General features: G+C 42.4%; 1 protein-coding gene across 1 annotated transcript in view; it reads right to left on the reverse strand.

The window, feature by feature from the left end:
• The window catches only part of Endod1 (endonuclease domain containing 1), a 30,362-nt gene extending 20,623 nt beyond the window's left edge, over positions 1–9,739 (reverse strand). The window contains exon 1 of the mRNA XM_076843855.2: positions 9,364–9,739. Coding sequence (XP_076699970.2) covers positions 9,364–9,663 — 300 coding nt within the window. The 5' untranslated portion in view covers positions 9,664–9,739. The remainder of the gene's footprint in view (positions 1–9,363) is intronic.
• Positions 9,740–19,038: the final 9,299 nt, after the last annotated feature.

Consider the following 19,038-nt stretch of genomic DNA (forward strand, 5'->3'; position numbering starts at 1 on the left):
GCTCACAGAGCATAGCTAACATAGTTTTTAAATGATCTATTCCCCCTTTCTGAATCTGGTGCCTTATGCCTTAAGGGAAATGTCTGTATAGGAGAGATCATAGGAAATGCTCAAGGTGGATAGAAGAGAACAAGATTGCACAAGCAGGCAGCAGGCCCTTTAGTCTAATGCAATATTTATTGAATCTGCAACCCTTTCAGGCACAAAGGATGGAGTCTGTGAGCCACTGACGTTCTGTGGTATGTGGCTGAGGCACTGGGAACATGCTCTGGCAGTAAATAAAAAGGTGAACTTTCAAAAAAACGTTGAAAGTTTCATTTAAGAGTTAAATAGAGGGGCTGGGGATGTGGCTCAAGTGGTAGCATGCTCGCCTGGCATGCGTGCGGCCCAGGTTCGATCCTCAGCACCACATACAAACAAAGATGTTGTGTCTGCCAAATACTAAAAAATAAATATTAAAATTCTCTCTCTCTCTCTCTCTCTCTCTCTCTCTCTCTCTCTCTCTCTCTCTCTCTCTCCTCTCTCTCTTTATAAAAAAAAAAAAAAAAAAACAGAGTTAAATAGGAATTCACCCAATGCATTAACAGGTTTGGTAACAGAGGCAACTCAGGGTATGCTGTTACCAGACAGCTCCTGTTCAAACCCCAACCCCTTCTTAGCTGTATGAACATGGAATAACAACTTAACCTCTCTACCTCTGTATGCCTCACTTATCTCCTCTGTCTAGGGAGGATAGCCATACTCTGTATTTCCTATGGTTGATGTGAATTCACGTGAAATTACACATGGGAAAAAAAATCCTAGAAAAATTTCTGCTACACAGTGAGGTCAAGTCTCTTACCTGAAACCCCAGTTAATACCTGAGGGTGTCTCACATTTAGCCTATCTAAAACCATACTCTCCTTCCACTCGAAGCTATATTGAGGAATGACTGATATATAAAAACTGTACATATTTAATCTGTACAATTTGATGCTTTTTGGACATATGCAAACACCCTGACACAATCATCACCATCAAAGTGACAGACACCTCCCAAGGTTTCCTTGTGTCTATGCTCCATTTCCTCTTTTGTGTGCGTTTGGTACATTTAACATGAGAACTACCCTCTTGACAAATTCTGAAGTGTATAACACAAGCACAGTCAACCAGAGGCACATGCTGTACTACAGATCCCTAGAACTTATTTGTCCATTGTCACAGTGAATGATAGCTCCCCATTTCCTCACCCTCCAGCCTCTGGTAACCACTATTTTGTTCTTACTTCTATGATCAAAGGCGTTTTATGATCCTCCTTTATAAAGCCTCATCTTATTCACAGAAATTCCATTCTTTTGGCTATGTGATCCCAACCCCTTGAGTCATCTGTGACACCTCCCTTTACCTCCCCACAAAGATTCTTGGTTCTTTCAAAAGACATCCAGAACTACAGAGTCACCATCCTGCCAAACAGATTGCTACACCTTGGTCAAGCCACCACTGTCTCTTGCCAGATTACTGAAACCCCTAACTGGTCTCTCCACTTCTGTCCTCAATCCCAGAAGTCTGTTCTTAATACCACAGCCAAAATGATTCTATTACAATCTAAGTTAGATCAGGTCAAAACCCTATGCTCAGAACCTTGCACAATGGCTTCCTGTTTCACAGAGGAGCTATCAAATTTCTTACAAATTGTACTATGAGGACCTGAATGATCCGCCATCCCTCTTCCCACCTTTCTGACCTCATTTCCTGCCACTCTTCTCTTTTATCCTTCTCTAGCCACACTGACCTCTTAGTTCTTCCTCAAACACAAGGATCACACAGACCTCAGGACCTTTGCCCTTGCTTAGTCTTCCTTCTACCTGAATGTTCTTACCCCAGATATCTGCATGATTGGCTTTGTCACTTCTTTCAGATCCGTACCCAAAAGTTGCCTCCTCAAAGATATCTTCCCAGGAAACATTTTTAAACTTCACCTTTGCCCTGATAGCTTATATCCTCTTTCCTTGCTTTATTTTTCTGTTTATCATTTAAAACTATTTAACATGCTAGGTATGTTTTCTACTTGTTTGACATCTGTATCCTCTATGAGTTACTAAACCCCATGATAATAGGTAATTTTTTTGTCTGCTTCACTGATCTATTCCCATTGCTAAGTATAGTGCCTGACACACAGCAGAGGCTCAATAAATATCTGTTGTCTAAATGAGATAAACAACAGAGAACCCAGGGCTTTGTTAAAGCTGCTGACTGTCCCTGCTAACTGAAGGTCAATCAAACCTCAAGACCTGCATGCAGTCCTCTGTTTGTTCTGCAAAAAGAAAGGTACCCACATTTTCAGTTTTGATTAAAAATATAAAATGCTCTCAGCTTGACTTGACTTCTTTTGATTGAGCCACACTTCTTTCAGGCACTGGGTCAACAAAACCATGACTGGAATACTAAACAGTACTTCTGTTCTTGGTTCAGCCTATGAATCAGTTCCTCTCTTTTATTTATCCTTCCTTTCTATGGCCACAGAGATATACCAGCAGGCAATGCAATATTGCTATGATGCATGTAAAGTTTTGTGGAATATAAGGGTGAGTAACCATTCAAAGGATATGAAATGCATGGTGGAGGAGGAAAATAAAAAACCAGTATTCTTGGACAGAAATTCTAGGAACAAGACCAGACTACCAGAAATAAGAGCTACTGGTAAGTGGAAAGATTTTTTTTTCCATAGTTTTAAAGTTGAGAGAGAGAGAGAGAGAGAGAGAGAGAGAAATTAGAAACCCAAAGAATAAAATCTACAGGCAACTAAGCTAACAGCAATCTGAAGCTGGGATTTTCAGAATGGTATATAGGGGTGAAGTCATAAATCATCCCAAGAACTGGATTAATTCAGGAAAATAAAAATAAAAGAACAAATCCAGTTCGTCAGTTTGGATTCAGGCATTTTAACTGCAAAGAAGCATGATAAAGAAGAAAGAGCTAAAACCTTTGCAATGGGTCAAAGCTCCAGTCTGGGCTCTGCCATCCAACAGCTGGGTGACCTTGGATACTTGACTGAACCTCCAAGAACTTCAGTTTCCTAAACTACAGAGCATGGATCATGATACCTAAAGTCATTATGTGGATAAGTCAGGTTGTGAAGATGTTCGCATATAGTAAAGGATCAATAAATGATATTTCCTTTCCTAGATTGTCAAAATTTGTTCGAACCCAAAGAATAGGGAATTATCAACACTGATCTTTTTCCGAACAAAATGTCCCTAAAACATTCTGCCAATAGGAGGCAAAAACCTTAACTTGCTCCTGAGCATGATCTGTGAAACAAATGGGAACGCCAAATTCAAAGACAACAAAGGACAAAAAAAAAAAGGACAAAGCCAAGAAAGGAGAAAAAAGCAACCAAGGGTAGCAGGAGGGACTCTCTGCACCACAGAACAAGGAGTGAGTGAGTGACCTTGAACCATCTTCTAGAGCCAGGTGCTTCCCAGTCTTACCCAGACTCAGCATAATAGACCAGAACGCCACTGCTCACTGTTTCATGACAACAAGCTCTTCATCGCTTGAAACAAAGGGGGCGAAGATATCTCTGGTAACTGGTTGTTGCTGTTTTTTCTTTTCTTTTCTTTTCTTTTTAAATTTATTTATTTATTTATTTTTTAGTTGTTGATAGACAACTATGTGTGGTGCTGAGAATCGAACCCAGTGCCTCACACATGCCAGGCAAGTGCACTATCGCTGAGTCACTGCCACAGCCCTGTTTGTTTGTTTGTTTTTTAATCACCTGATTCTGTCTACCTATCTGTTCATTCAGCCTTTTGCTTAATCAAATCTCTCACCATGCATTTTCTGAGCACTTACAGGAATGAGGGACATAGGTCAAGCATCTGAGATGATACACAGATAAATGTTTTGCATTTTAGGAGCATTTTGTCGAATTGCAGCAGTCACCTATCTACTCCAACATTCTGTGTGTGTGTCTATTTATCTGTCTGTATATGTCTACCATCTGTCAGAGTAAGATCTTTGAAAAGTATTCAGATTAATATTTATCAAGACCTCACTATATCCCAACTACTATGCTTACATGTGTTATTCTTGTTGAGTTGTCACAACCACTCTGTAAGGTAAACATTGTTATTATCTTTAATAAACCAACTAGAAAAACAGGTATGGAAGAATTTAAGGTCACATATAGCCTGTAATGGCACAGCAGCAGTCTGAATCAAGTGTCTAAATAGGAAGTAAGAATCAGTATTGTCCTGTTCACTGCTTCCTTACACAGAAATTTAAGTTGTGATGTCTTCTATGTATCTGTCCCCTGATGTGATGAAGAGATCTGAAGTTAGAATCCATTAAAAAGTGTTTCTAAGTGTTTCAGGGTGTGTAAGCAAGAAGCCATTGATGGAAATTAGAGATCAGGGACTTAATCAAGATTCTAACTTGTGAAAACTTTATGTTCATTTATTGAGACTTGAAATATGACCTTATTATGCTCTCTAGGAAAATGCTTTTTCAGTTGATCAAAATATCCTCTTCACTCTAGAAACACTGCAACTTGAACAATGTTTATGCTTTCAAATATGTGCTCCTAAAATGGGAGTTCATATCCCACTTGAATCAAAGTGTGAAATATGATATATCAAGAACTATGTAATGTTTTGAACAACCAACAATAAAAATTAAAAAAAAATATGTGCTCCCATTTGTCCTTTGATTTCTGAGAAACAGAAATGGAGTTGAGATTAGGATTCTCATTTAAAAGATGCAAATTAAAGTCCTAACACCATCAATGCAGTGGATCCATTGTGAAATCGGAGAATACCCATGATGTATAAAAAGAGCAGAGGCCTAAGAGCAATCAGCCATGCATTCAAATCCAAGCTGCATGACCTTAGATACCACAACTAGCTTTCTGCACCAATTTCCTATCTACCTCACACATCTACCTTGCAGTATTTTGGTAAGACTGAATAAATGCACACTGTTATTACTGAATATAAGGCCAATTCCCTCTAGCATTCATATTTAGAAAATGATAAGGTCTTATATTTTGTTTTCTGGCATGAATGTACTTAAGAAAGGCATCAATAGTGTCTTGTAAAATTTTTTTCCATCATGGAAAGGAGCTGAGCTGAATGGTTTAAAGTCCCATGCATTAATCAGATCCCAAGTCTCAGGTTCCTGGAGACCAGAATGAAAACCTTTCAGCCCATCTCCATCATGCCAGATGGGAATACATCTCCTATCTCTTTCACATCTAATCTATATTTTCAAATTAAAGGTGAAATTCCACATAAAACCACAACAGGTGCCTGTGGGTTTTATTTATTTATTTTGTCTTCTCTTTAAATTTCTGTTCCTCAGGGTCTCTTTTTAAATTCCCACAGCGTGAACAGACATGGGATCCTGTATCCAATGCCAAAGGACTGGTATGCAGAGAAGAGATCCAAATCATTTGGGATAACTCCAAAGGTCAGAGCAAGGACTGATGGGGTGGCCTTTGAGGATTGTTCCAGCTCTGCATATGGAACATGTCTGAAACAGGGGCGGCTGGCCAGTCACAGGGACAAGCTTCTGAAACAGGAAGCTCCTTGCTGAGAAAAGGCAAGCAGAACATCTTACACTGCCGCCTGATAGATTCTCCTAACTACTTTATTCTAAATAGATTATTTTATTTAACACTTATTAAGTGCTTTCTATGTGCTAGGCACTAGGAATACAATAAGCAAAAAAATGCAGTTCTTAGCCTTCAGGGCTCCAGCTGCCAGGACAGATAGATAAGCAGGTAATTAATTACAAAATGCTATAAGTACAGAATTGGAGAAATTATAAGAGAAGTGAAGAGTTGGGCCTGACTCAGGAGATGGATCCACAACAGGTGAGGAAATCTTTCTGGATGAGGGGACCCAACATCAGAGTCATAAAGAATGGAGCAGGGAGAGGAAGTAAAGGCAGGATGGAGGAAGTATACAAAGAGCATTCAGGGCAAAGGGAATCAGCAGCAGCAAAGAAACAGACTGGCAACAGCATGGCTTAGGAGAGGAGCTCCAGGCATCTTGGATATAAATGTGAAGGTGAGGTGTGGTAAGAAACAGGGCTGGAGCCAGAGTCAGAAGCCAGGCTCTGCAGGGCCTTGTAAAGGCATTCTGCAGTTTGAACTTTGTCCTGATGATGTCAGGCAGCCAATACCTTAAAGGTTTTGAGCACGAGTAATAATTTTCTGTGATCTTTGATTTAGAAGCTTTTTTTCAAAGGGGAACTGTGGGCCGGCCTTGAAAGCTGCTGAGGATCCCAGTGTTGGTGCAGCCCTGCCTGGCTCATCAGCACTGGGCTCCTTTGCTCGCCTGCCTCTTCCTCCCCTGTCTGCTGGGCCTCTTCGTAATGCTGACCTCAGAAGAAGATGATTTGGGAACAAGGCAACTTGGCACTATAAATTGCTTGGAAGCAGCTAGAAGTACATACTGAGCCCTGAGCTGCTCTCTGCAGTGGGGACCTTGGCTGACAGGCAGGTCTCAGGTTTGCTGCAATGCGCTCTGTAGTCCTCCTGAACCTCCTTATCGCCATCCCTCCCTCTCTTCTTTCCTCTCTCTCTGCCCGAATGACCTTAAGGTGGAGGATGGCACAGGGAGTCTATTTATCTTGCAGGAAAAAGCATCCTGCAGTTCTCAGCTCCCAGGCCATTCTGATCTCCCCAGCAGGGTGGGTACTCTGGCCTCCAGTACTTTTCAGAACCACTGTACATCTCATCTATCAACTGCCATCTGGAACTATCCCCCCCCCCCCCAGCATCCTCTTTATCTTTCCAATCCCAACCCTCATTACCACGCCCAAGGTCTCTACTACCTCTGTGACAGTCCTCTCCACTTCCTCTCTGCCATATCATGTCCCTTATGACTCCTTCAAATACTTTATAAACTGCTCTGCCTCCCTAAGCCTTCCTTGATGACTCCTTCCTACCTGGCCCCTCCCTTCCATGATTTCCCTGTATTTGAGCATCTGAGTACAGTGTAATAACCTACTCACTTCTACTGGTTTACCTGTTCCAACCACTCCCAATAAGCCCTGAATCTGCCTATGTTGCTCATGTTTCCTCAGTTTTAAAATGCGTTCCTCCTCATCTCCCTTCTGAACTTTACCTTATCCTTCCAGGAATAGCACAAATGTCATCCTGACTTCAAGGCTTTGCTCCCTATCACTTTAAATACAGATTAAATCTAGTAGAACTTTGTTTACCTTTATTAAATTATGGCTTTTTGCTTATGTCACAGTAACATCTAATGCTTATGTATTAGACACCTCCCTGAGAACTTTATCATTTAATCCTCATAACTACTGCTAATAACTAGTGTTATTATCTTCAAGTTAACTTGCCCTGGTTTATAGCCACTCAAGAGAGGAAACAGGATTTGATCCCACACTGTGTGTGTAATCAGATGCTACATCACCTCTCCATGCAGAAAAACCTACCTACAAACTAGGAAGCCCTTGAGTTCTGGAGTCATACATTGAATATATCTAGAGTTTCTCTGGTATACTAAATGTCTGGCATACAGCAAGTGCCTACTAAATGATTTTGCATTTAACTGATATTTGTTCAGCATGCATTTCCATGATTTCTTACTGTGTACATTGCATCTGCAAGAGATCCTCAAGAAGAAAGGATCAGGCCATCTATTTTCTTTCTAGGCCCACAATCACAGTACATAATAAGGAGCTGGAGGTCACACAGTATTCAAGCTCTAAGTGCATATGTGGGGGACACTAATTTTAAATTAAAATGTCTTAAGAATGTACTCAGTCTTTTTCACATACCTGATTTCATAGGTCCTCAGATAAAATTGGTAAAAGGACATGGAGAAGGTAAGGAAACCAGATTGCAGATTGCTTGAGACCTGGCCAATATCTCAGGGCTAGAAATGTCTGAATGAGATTACAACCCAAAGGCTCTGAATGAGGAATCTGAAAGCCAGTTGGCTGTTCACCTGGTACTAGGCAGCTATGGCCATCAGGAACTGAGGGCTATGTGACAGCTCTCCCCCTGGCAGCTCTGATGGGGTGAGAGGTTAAAGCCCAACAGGACTGAATGTTCTGGAGAGGAAGCCCATGGACAGAGGTGAACCAGGATGTGTTAGGCACAGGCCAGCAGATGCTGAGGGCCTCTGAGGGCCTCTTGGCATGTTTGATCACTATCACCAGACAGAACCCCATGAAAGGTTACATGATTCCCAAGTGGTCTGACAATATAGATGTAAAGAGTCAGGAAAAACTGGTTTCTCCTTCCCAGCAGTTGGAGATAATCAATGTTTCGCTACCATTTGTAACTATTCCATGGCATTTCTAAAAACTCATGCCTTTATTTTATTGTTCTAATTCAATACAACTTCAGATCTAATGTACTCACTGTTGCATGTAGAGGGAAGCATTTCTACACTAGGCTGGGCTTTGAAGAAGCTTTCCTTAGAAGAAAAGGTAGTTAATCTTTTCTTCCTCAATGCTATACAAAATTACATATAAGAAGTTGTGAGGGGAAGGGGAAAATAAACAAGGAGGGAAATGAATTACAGTAGATGGGGTAGAGAGAGAAGATGGGAGGGGAGGGGAGGGGAGGGAGGATAGTAGAGGATAGGAAAGGTAGCAGAATACAACAGTTACTAATAGGGCATTAGGTAAAAATGTGGATGTGTAACCGATGTGATTCTGCAATCTGTATTTGGGGTAAAAATGGAAGTTCATAATCCACTTGAATCTATTATATGTAATATGAGATGTCAAGAGCTTTGTAATATTTCGAACAACCAATTAAAAAAAAAAGATGGAAAAAAAAAAAAAAAAAAAAGGTAGTGACAGTCTAACCACAAGACCTGCCAGATCTTACCAGCAGGTAGGTTATCAGAAACTCTTCACCGGCCTGAGCATCTATCTTCTCTTCTGAAAAATGGGTATGAAAATGCTCACCCAACCCCAAATGAATTCTGAAGCAATGACATGAACCCAGGCCTGTGAGTGGCCCTCCTAAGCTTCCCGCGGATCTGCACGGTCTCCTAGGTCTTGTTCTCACACTCCACGCTACTCAGGAAACGAAGGAGACACTGCAGATGTCTGCGCCGAAATGTAAGGAGAACCACCTCCCCAGGGGACCTCCCTCCCCTGCGGCTCTAATGAAGGCTCCAAGATCGCCAAGCTTTTATTGTAGCTTCGTCATGGGTGAGGCTAGTTGTATCTACGCGGGCGCAATGGGGTGGATCCGAAACCGGGGTCCAAGATATCAAAGGCGTGAAGGACTGCCTTTCCTGGCACTGCCGCTGGCGGTACGACAAAGCCCCCCCCCCCCCCCCACCTGGAGGCTGGCCCAGGCGCCCCGCCCGGCTCTGGAACCACCTCGCTTACCTGCGGCTCCACCAGCCAGCGCTGCTCCGCGCTGCCAGGCGCGGGACGCGCCGAACGGAATGCTGAGAACACAGGGATGCGATCGCGGGTGTTGTATAGGGTAGCAAAACGCTCGGAGCCTTGGAAGCGCTGACAGATCTTCACGTGGGAATCGGCAGCCAGCCCGGCAGGAGGGGTCTCGGCATAGAAAAATTTGTCGCATTCGCCAAAACCAGCTTCTTCCTCGCCCACAAGCCGGCCTTCCAGCAGCCCCGCCAGGGCCAGGAGGCTGCCTAGCGCGAACCAGCGCGCGGTGCCCATGGCGGCCTCTGAGAGCGCGGCGGGGCGGCCGCGGAGCGGGCTCTGCGGGCTGGGCTGGGCTGGGAGCGCGCGACGCCGCCGAGCAGATCTGGGAGGGGAAGTCCAAACCCGGCGCGGCGCACAGCAGAGACAGGCAGGGCGGCTCCAGCGGTGGGGGCGGGCCGTACAAAGGCCCCGCCCCTTTTCTGCCTCCTCCTTGGCGTCCCAGAAGATGGCTGCAGAGGCTCAGAAGGGCTGGCCAACTCCCAGTGGAAGCACCCCGACCTAGAGAGGCTGGTCACCTGCCGCCACTGCCTGGGTCCAGCATACCAGGGGAATGCGCACGGCGAAGAGTGGAAGGTCTGAACGGGCTGGCCTAGTCCGAGGGGCTGGAACGGGTGGGTCGCCTAGGCGTGATGCTTAGGCGTGATGCTTAGAAGCCTTCCGATCAAACGCGACCCACGGGTCCCCAGGGATGCAGAAGGGCGGCGGGAGATGCTCTTGGAGCTCTGGCTCTCTGGATCGAGTGAGCAGACTCCTCCTGAAACCAGATGAAGATCAGTCTCCCCTTCCTCACTAACACCCAAGTTAAGGAATCCTGTTAAAGGAAATTGCTAACCTAGGCAGACAGCACAGCCCAGCAGTGGTTTACTTAGTGCAAGCGTGAGAAACCAAGCCGACGCTAAGAAAGAGCAGCCAGCATCGTTGACTGACAGGTTAGTCATTACTCCTCTGAATACCTAGGTGCCCTGGGGAGTTAGGCACTGGGTTACTACAATGCTAAACAAGAGCAGGGTCCCTGCAGCCGTGTAGACCCCAGCCTAACGGAAAAGATTGTCGCTAACCAAAGAAGCGTGCTATTAAAAAAATAATAATAATTTGAAAACGAACAAGAACTGTGGGAACCTGACCCTTATAAGGGTTCAAGATATAGTCTGGGAAAGTTTGCCTGAAAAAGTAGCACCTGAGTTGAGACCTGAAGGTTGATATGTACTAGAGAAGAGGAAAACAGCACATAAGGGGTCTTCCTGAAGAAGGAAGCATGATTTGTTGGAGGAATTTAAGGAAGATTGTTGTGAATAGAGCAAAGAACTGAGCAGAGATTAGAGGAAATGGAGCTAGGAGACAGAGATCATATCACTCAGTAGGCTGGGACCTTCACGTTTTATTAAATAGTTCTTATGCTTATTGTTATGGTTTGGATCTGGAATGCTCCCTGAAAAGCTTGGGGAAAGTGTTGGAAGCAGGGTCTTCAACAGCGTTTCAGAAGTGGGGCTTTTAGGCAATGATTAGGGCTCTGACTTCATCAGCAGATTAATACATTTGCTAGATTAATCGATTGATAGCTGAATGGTCTACTGGGTAGTAATTATAGATAAATGGGACATGGCCATATCTGTCCTGGACCCTTTCTCTCTCTTTATCTCTCTCCCTCCCCTTCTCCCTCACCCCCTCCTCCTCTCCCCCTGCCTGAGCACAGCAGCTCTCTTCTGCCATGCCCTTCCACCAAAATGTTCTGCCTCACTCAGGCCCAGAGCAATGGAGTTGAAGGACCATGGACTGAACCTTTGAAACCATGAACCAAAATAATCTTTTTCTCCTCTGAATTGTTCTTCTCAGGTACTTTGGTCACTGTAGGGAAAAGCTGAGTAAAACACTTATCATTGCCACTGCATTCTTATATCTCTCTTCTACTTTATTATACTTTTTTTTTAAAGTGCTGGTGATGACTCATGAAATTATTTCTATGACCCACTCATGGTTCATGATGTGCAGTTTGGAAAGAATATTATAAATCATGTGGAGGGTTTTGATCTTTTCAATGATGGTTATATAATCACATTTGCTTTCTAAGTAGAGACTAGTAGATTAGAGTGATCCAGAATGAATGAAAAAACAATTACAATAATCCAGATGAGAGATGGTAACTTGGACTAGGGTGCTGATGATAAAGATAGAGCCAGAGATAGTGCCAGCTTCCTCTACTGACATCTTATTATTTAATCTTACTGCTTGGGAAGCTGAGGATCAGAGTGTGTTGACGCTTGCCTGATGAGATAAATGTTGAGTCCTGAATAAATTTAGAGTAGGTCTCTGATTCCCAAGTATGGCCTTTCCTTTAAGTCTAATCTGGAGGTTGAGAACATTCTTTGAAATTTAACAAATTTGTTACAAATTCCAGGGCCTGGAAATGTTGACTAGATTTAGTCCCTGAAATGAAACCTAAATTTGTATATTAATTTAAGAAAAAAGACACATTTACTGTGTTGTCACAGAAAAGGCTAAAGTTAGCGCTCCTTTGATTTGGGGTGATGACCCTGGGTATCTGGTAGTAGTATCTCGGTCGAGTCATCTCATCCTTGTAGGCCTCAGTCAGATTCCTCTCATGGAAGTGATGCCTCTCCTACAATGCTTGAAGGCTTATAGGTTTTACAGTATCAATCCTACAGAACTGTATACAACAATTTAACAACTAGGAGCTCTCTTCTCTATGCTCTTTGACTGTGACTCTATTGTGGTACTTATCATGTTAAGACAATAATGATTCCGATGTCTGTCTTCTCCACTAGATGTATACTCATGAGGGCAAGGCAGTGTCTCCTTAATCTCTGGATCACAGAAGCTGCCACAAAGTCCCAAATAATAGAGGTCAAATACATGATTATATTGTACTTTAACTAACAGATACATTATAACACTATAATTGTTGGCCCATATGACTGAAGTATCTGTGGGACTTTAATTCACTATTTCTCAAAAATTTCTTGATTCCTGCCTCCTTATGATAAGCATAAGAATCTCTGTCCCTACCTGCCACTCTCTTTGGCAGATTTGAGTTTCTCCAGTCCCCATCAGTGGCTGAACACATACACACAGAACATGTGCCCATCCCACTAATGAGTTTGCCTAGTTTATCTTCTAGTTTATAGTACAAGACAAAGAGATTCTTTTTGTGCACTTGCCTCCCAAGGATAAAATTATATTAAAATTTTTAACTTACTTTTGCAAATTACAAATATCTTAACCCCCAATATCTGGAACAAACTATGCAGGTGGACACCTTGATCTAATTAAAATATCTCCTGGCTGCTCATTCCAGGGGACCTTGTCCTTAGCAGCATCTTCATGTGTGATACACATAATGACCATCATAAAGTCACTGCTGTCTGTTTGGTCACCTAGAGTTCCTTTTATTTTCTGATGATTCTTCCCACAAAGGAGGAGGTTTCAAACAGATCCTCTTAGGTCTCTACACTCACACCCAATCAATCCTTTGTTAATAGTCTTCAACAAAGGCCTGAAGAGGAAAAGTCATGGCTGATGTGGAATAAAATGAGTTGGGTGTGCACTTCTGTGGTTTGGTTGTTGTAAACACTTCTTCCCTCCTGCCCCAACATGACACCACATAGATGAAGCCATCCTCATCTCTCCTGTCTGGGTTTTATCCAATGATGCCTTCTACTCCATCCTCCAGCTGAGGTGACTTTCCAACATAAATCTGCCATCCTATGCTTACACCTGCAGTCATTCTCCTTAGACTTGGGATGAGGTTAGTCCTCTCTGGCTGACCTCAAGACCACTGAGATCTGCCCCTCCTTCTGTTGGGCCTCATCTCTTCCCACCTTGTCCCAAACCCTAAGCAGCATTCAACTTCCTGCAGTTCCACAAACATGCAGTACTCTCTTGCCTTTGAGCCTTTGCATCATAAACTACTCCCCTTGGCCTTTCCTGACAAGCATATCCTCACATCACACCCCTCCTGCCCTATGTTCCGTTAAGAGCCCCTTCTAATTGTACCTATCTAGCCCAGTATTTTCCCTGTATTATAATGATTACCTTCTCCTTTGGCATAAATACTATGCCTCTTTCAAAGCATGCTGCAGTAGAGAAAGAGAGAAAAGAATCCTTCCTCTGTGAAACTTTATTTCTTCAATGCTCTAGTTGATTCATTCATTTTCAAAATGTTTTTTAAATGTCTACCAAGAGCCAGCAACTGTGCTCAATGTTGGGTCTTCAAGGGCAGCAAAGCTTAACCTGGCTCCTGTTCTCATGGCACTCATGCCAGCACATCTCAGTTCACAGAAGTTCAGTGATCCTCTGCAAGCTGCTCTGCCTTGGACCAGAGAAGTGCAATAGCAATGCAGGGGGACCTTCTCACAGCTGGCAAAGATTATATAACATTGACTTAATAATGTATTTAGCTCCATCCCACAGCAAGATTGATACACATCTTGGTCTCACAGAACTCGGGGTGTGGCAGAAAAGATAGACAAGCAATTGCAATACAGTGTGAGAAATGCTTTGATAAGGGAACACCAGGAAATAAAGTGATCCTGTTATGCTGCAGAGAAGGATCACCCTAGGCTAATCTGGGGAGGATCAGATCAGGAAAGACAATGGGAATCGTGGGAATGATAATTGTGAGACATGTTGGAACATAGCTTGTAAACTAGAATAATAATTTCTTAGGCCCCTGGGGCCATGTCTTTGACTCTTCTCTCAGTAGAGTCTCTGGCACTCATAAGGAATTCACAAACAATGAGGAAGTTAGCCCAATTTGGCTGAGGAGGAAAGGTGAGGAAGCTGAGCAGTAGTGCTTATTTGGATTTAAATTCCTGATATATTTTCCTACTAATGACCAAATCTAAGACCCTGCGTGGTTCACCCCACAAGTGAAAGGCAGAATGTGGTTTACTGAGCCAAGAAGGTTCTCAATGTATGAGCAACAGGAGGTTGAATCATGCTTTCCTGAAATTGACAGCAGAGCTGTCTTCATTCTAGCAAAATTAGATACTAGTTGTTGTTTTATGAGTACAGAGATTCAGATTTGTAAGATGAAAAAGTTCTTGAGATATGTTTCACAATAATGTAAATGTATTTAACACTTAAAAATAATTAAGATGGTGAATTCATGTTAAATGCTTTTTACCACACTTAGAATGGATGAAAAAAAAAAGAGAAATATTAGACAATTTCAGATCTCATGGAAAATGCACACATGTACACATGCACACACATCAACCCCCACCCCATAAGCCTTCAGTGAAAGACTGGCCTACAGACAACTGATGTACAATTAACATTTTTAAAAGGTAAATAATATTAAATTCATTGCAGTTTGGAAAGGGCTATAAATTTGCTAAGACAAACTCTCAGGAGGACTTCCTTTCACTGGCATCACCAATGTGCTTGTTCATTTTTCTCCAAAGTACAAAATGAGGTGGAGGTTCTGATGCAGCAAGATGACCCAAATTGCCACCTTCTCCAGATGTGGCTGAACTGCCTGGCTGGACTGTCCTGCCTAATACCTGTTAATATTATGCAGTATTTTTGAAGAAAGCAGTCTGCTCAGTAGGTGAAAGAGGCCCAGCCTCTGCCCCATCTTTGCAAGCAGAAGATTTCCCCTCTCAGTGCTGATGGGGATAGAGGAGAAAACTGTTCATTCAACAAATATTGAGTGAACTCTTTTGGACCAGGCTTGGTGCTAATTATTATGGATACAGAGTGAATAAAACATGGTTTTAGGCCCTTGGAATCCACAATATAAGCTTTCTACCAGGTCATTTCTATTTTCAACACAGAACTATAAACATTTATTTCAGAAACCTATCAGCCTAAGTATCTGTTTTGTTCTAATTATGAGTTTAAAACAATTGCTGTTTTATTTTTATCTCTAAAATAAAAAGGAAAACATTCAGTCCTATCTCTAAATCTGTATGTGTCTATCTTATTCTGCACATGATAACATGAGAGAAATGCAAGAGAACTGTAAAAGCATAGACAAATTGAAAAAAAAAAGCATATTTCTGGGTATTAGAAGGTATTGGTTTAAGTATGACCTCTGCCACTTACAAGCTTTTTAAGCTCTCCAGAGAGATAACCAGTGTGAAGCACCTGACTTACAGCAAAACTCAATAAATGCTAGTTCTTTCTTCCCCCTCTATAACTAGATCACTAGACTTTTACTTAAGGTTGGGGGGAGGCGACAATGAAAAACTGGAACTTTATAAGCCAAGTATTTTAGGGCTCTGGTTTTTATTTTCATAAAGGTTACACTCAGTTTGCAAAATCGCTGGCTGAGGGATTTAATCTGATGATTCAATTGCAAATCAAGAGAGAATTTTTATGGCATAGGATCTTTCTAATACAACCCCTTGAGACCAAAAGATTTTTGATCCATGGGATTGCCATGGGCAAAAGGTACTCATTAAGAACCATATCTGCAGCATGTGGCTATGAGCAGAAAGCATCAGAGACAGACATTCTCTACTAAGGCAAGCAACCTTAACTTCTACAAGGGTTCAGGCAACTAAAATTTGAGGAGAAATAAAACACATTGGCAGAACCTAAGAAACAAATTACCTCACAAACATGAGAGCATTCTGAGAACGAGGGAAGAGGAAAGAAAGTCCCAGGTGTTGATAATGGACCCGGAAGGTTCATAGTTTGTAACTTCCCTCCTCTGATTTTTCCAAGAAGGCTATAGTGAGAACGATGGAAAAGAACAGAAAGAACCCTGACATTGGCCTTGTCGGCTGAAGTATCCACTGATCCCCTAGGCTTGCTATGTGGTTTCCCTGGTCCTAACTTTGGCAACCAGTGGTGACTAGATGGCCTGGGTATTGTTGCGTATGTCCACATGAAGATGTTATCACTTGGTTCTGTGTACCCCTCATCCCTCCCCACAAGAGCTCTGCCTACATTTCCATGAGAGCTGTACTAAGTATTTAATTCTTGGGTCTCACGACCCAAACATGTAGCATGAACCAGACAGAGTCCCTTGCAGCAAGTTCTCAATTTCTGCTATTAAAGTCACTGGAACTGAGGATGTAGCCTCAAGGTAGAGTGCTTGCTTTGCATGCATGAGGCCCTGGGTTCAATCCCTAGCACCACAAAAAAAAAAAAAAAAAAAAAAAAAGTAAGTCACTGCGCATTTGAGGCCTTTGTCTTTGGATTATTACTCTGCTCTGCATGTACCCTGGACCCAACAATGAGGGCATCTGTTCCAAATCTAATATTAGCAACAAACACAAGTCACGTCATCTTGTATAAAGAGAATATTGAAGGAGAAACATTTAGTCACTTGCAGAGTCATGGCAGCATTAAACAAGGAGCTCTGTCAAATGCTGGGGCTGTTATGCAAGGGAGGGGAAGCTATAGGAGAGGGAGAAGATTGAACAATATAAACCTTCCTTTCTTTCCTTCTATTTTGCTATCCCAGGAAATTGTAACATATCTGCCTAACTCCTATAATGTCTGGCATCAGGTGAGGCAGAGCAGTCCACTGTGACCCTAGGGCACACGGAGGACTTAGATGGTATAGAGGAAACAGCCATATCTGGGCCTGTGTATATGGAAGATTTGCCTTTGGCCCAGAGTATACCAAAAGAACAAATCCAGAGAAAGTCACTGGAATTAAAAACCTTTGGTTACATGACTCAGAAGACATGATACTCGGGTATCTTACCTTTTCTACCAATACCAAAGGTAAAGCAAGATCACTAAGCTTAGTTGCCATAACTCAAGGAACTTTTCCAACCCAAATGGGCAGTTTAGAACACCAGGCATGCCTCAGAGGTCCATGGTCTGCTCTCACCTCAGGAAATGTTTTATTTGGCCAGCAAAGCTGTTTTGTTTTTTAATTAACTGCCAACATTGAAAAACATGAAGAGTCTTCATAAAATTCCAGATTTCCAGCTTCTTTTTAAAATGTAGAATGACCCTGCCTCCCATCCATGCCCCCAAGAGTCCTTAGCTTTATGATCTGGCATGAACAATTGTCTAGACAGCAGCATTCACTCCGATAACTTCCCTGAGCCTACTGGGAACATGAATTTTCTATCATGGGTCAAGGGCTTGACATAAGAGGTTAGGGAGAGATCTCCCATCAGGTTTTCTCCAACAGCTTCTGGGTACCATGAACCATGAACAATGGGTAGGAGAGGAAGAAGCAAGGAGAAGGACATCATTTCCAGGGAAACACAAATTTCCTTCACAGAAAAGACAAGTCCCTTCAGCACAGTAAATTCAGTGAGAGACACAAAGCCAACCAACACAGCTTGGATGCTGAGAACTGCAACAAAGAGAAACAGAAATCCTGGACAAAAAACCTTGTCATGTGTTCTGTTGGCTGGAAAGAAGACTGGGGAATGTTGGGGGTGGGTCGGGAAGAATGTGTCCTCCTTGTGTTCCTTCCTATTTCTACTTTCTCTGGGCCTTAAAAGAAGCAAAACAAACCAGAACTCTCACTGGCAGTTGCTGAAATAAATAAACTCCCATGCACTCCTGCAGCCTAACTCCTTCCAGCCAAATGCTCCATGGGTGGCTCTCAGCCTTGACTGCACATTAGTGTCACCCAGGGACCTTTTAAGCTTTTGTGCTCCAGCCAATTAAAATGGAATTTCTGGGGCAGGGCAGGGTTGAGGAGCCCAGGTATTGTCTCCAAGCCAAGGCTGAGAACCAATGTTAGAAGTGCTTCTCAAATTTAAACTTACTCATGACTCACCTGGGGATCTAGTCTAAAAGGCAGATTCTGAGCTTTTTCATTCCAACAAGTTTTTGAAGTTGATGCCAGTCAGGGATTCCAGCCCATGATTTGAGTGACAAGGAGCCAGAGCCCTCTGCTTTGTCCATGTCTTTTCAAATTCTCCAGTAGGGAAGAAGGTAGGTCTGTTACCACCAAGTCGGAAAGTAAGAATGATAGTAATAATAACATTAATACTCAAACAATAAAAATAAAAACTAATAATAATAATAATAAACCATCAATAATAGTTAGACTTTGTTGTTTCTTTCCTGCCACACACTGTATTAAAGAATACTTTTTTAAAAATGTTCAACAAGAAGATGCAAAATAACAGTTTGTCCTTGTTACTGAGGAAAAAAAAAATAAACCCTCTAGTTTCACTTGCTCTTTGTTGACTTAAAAAATCACTAATTATGGAGATCATACATTACTAGTCTCCCACTAGCTTTGCTACAGATAACACCTCTGCCATGTGGGTTATGATGATAGTGGTTGCCTAGGTTTCTCTTCAGGGACCTGAAGGCCACTTTTATTGAAAAAACTGACTCTTCATTTAGACCTACAGATGTCTGATGGATGACTGGAATGGGATGAAAACACTTGTCATCTCTGTTCTCATTTTGTGTCTGCCCACTTTTTTGCCTTGACCTTTGGGTCAGATGCCACTCGGCTCTGTATGTAGAGATGTTGATCATTTGAGAAATGTTGTGTCCAAAACTATAGCATCTCTGTCTATCCCAAAATAGACATAAATATTTCTTATCTTTATTAGCCTGTCTCTATTCCTCATTATTTGTTTTAGTGTGACTCTGGAATGACCCTCAAAACCTCATGTGTTGAAGGTTCATTCCCCAGAGCTGCTGTGTTCA

The sequence above is a fragment of the Callospermophilus lateralis genome, chromosome 2, assembly GCF_048772815.1.
Source record: "Callospermophilus lateralis isolate mCalLat2 chromosome 2, mCalLat2.hap1, whole genome shotgun sequence".
NCBI lineage: Eukaryota > Metazoa > Chordata > Mammalia > Rodentia > Sciuridae > Callospermophilus > Callospermophilus lateralis.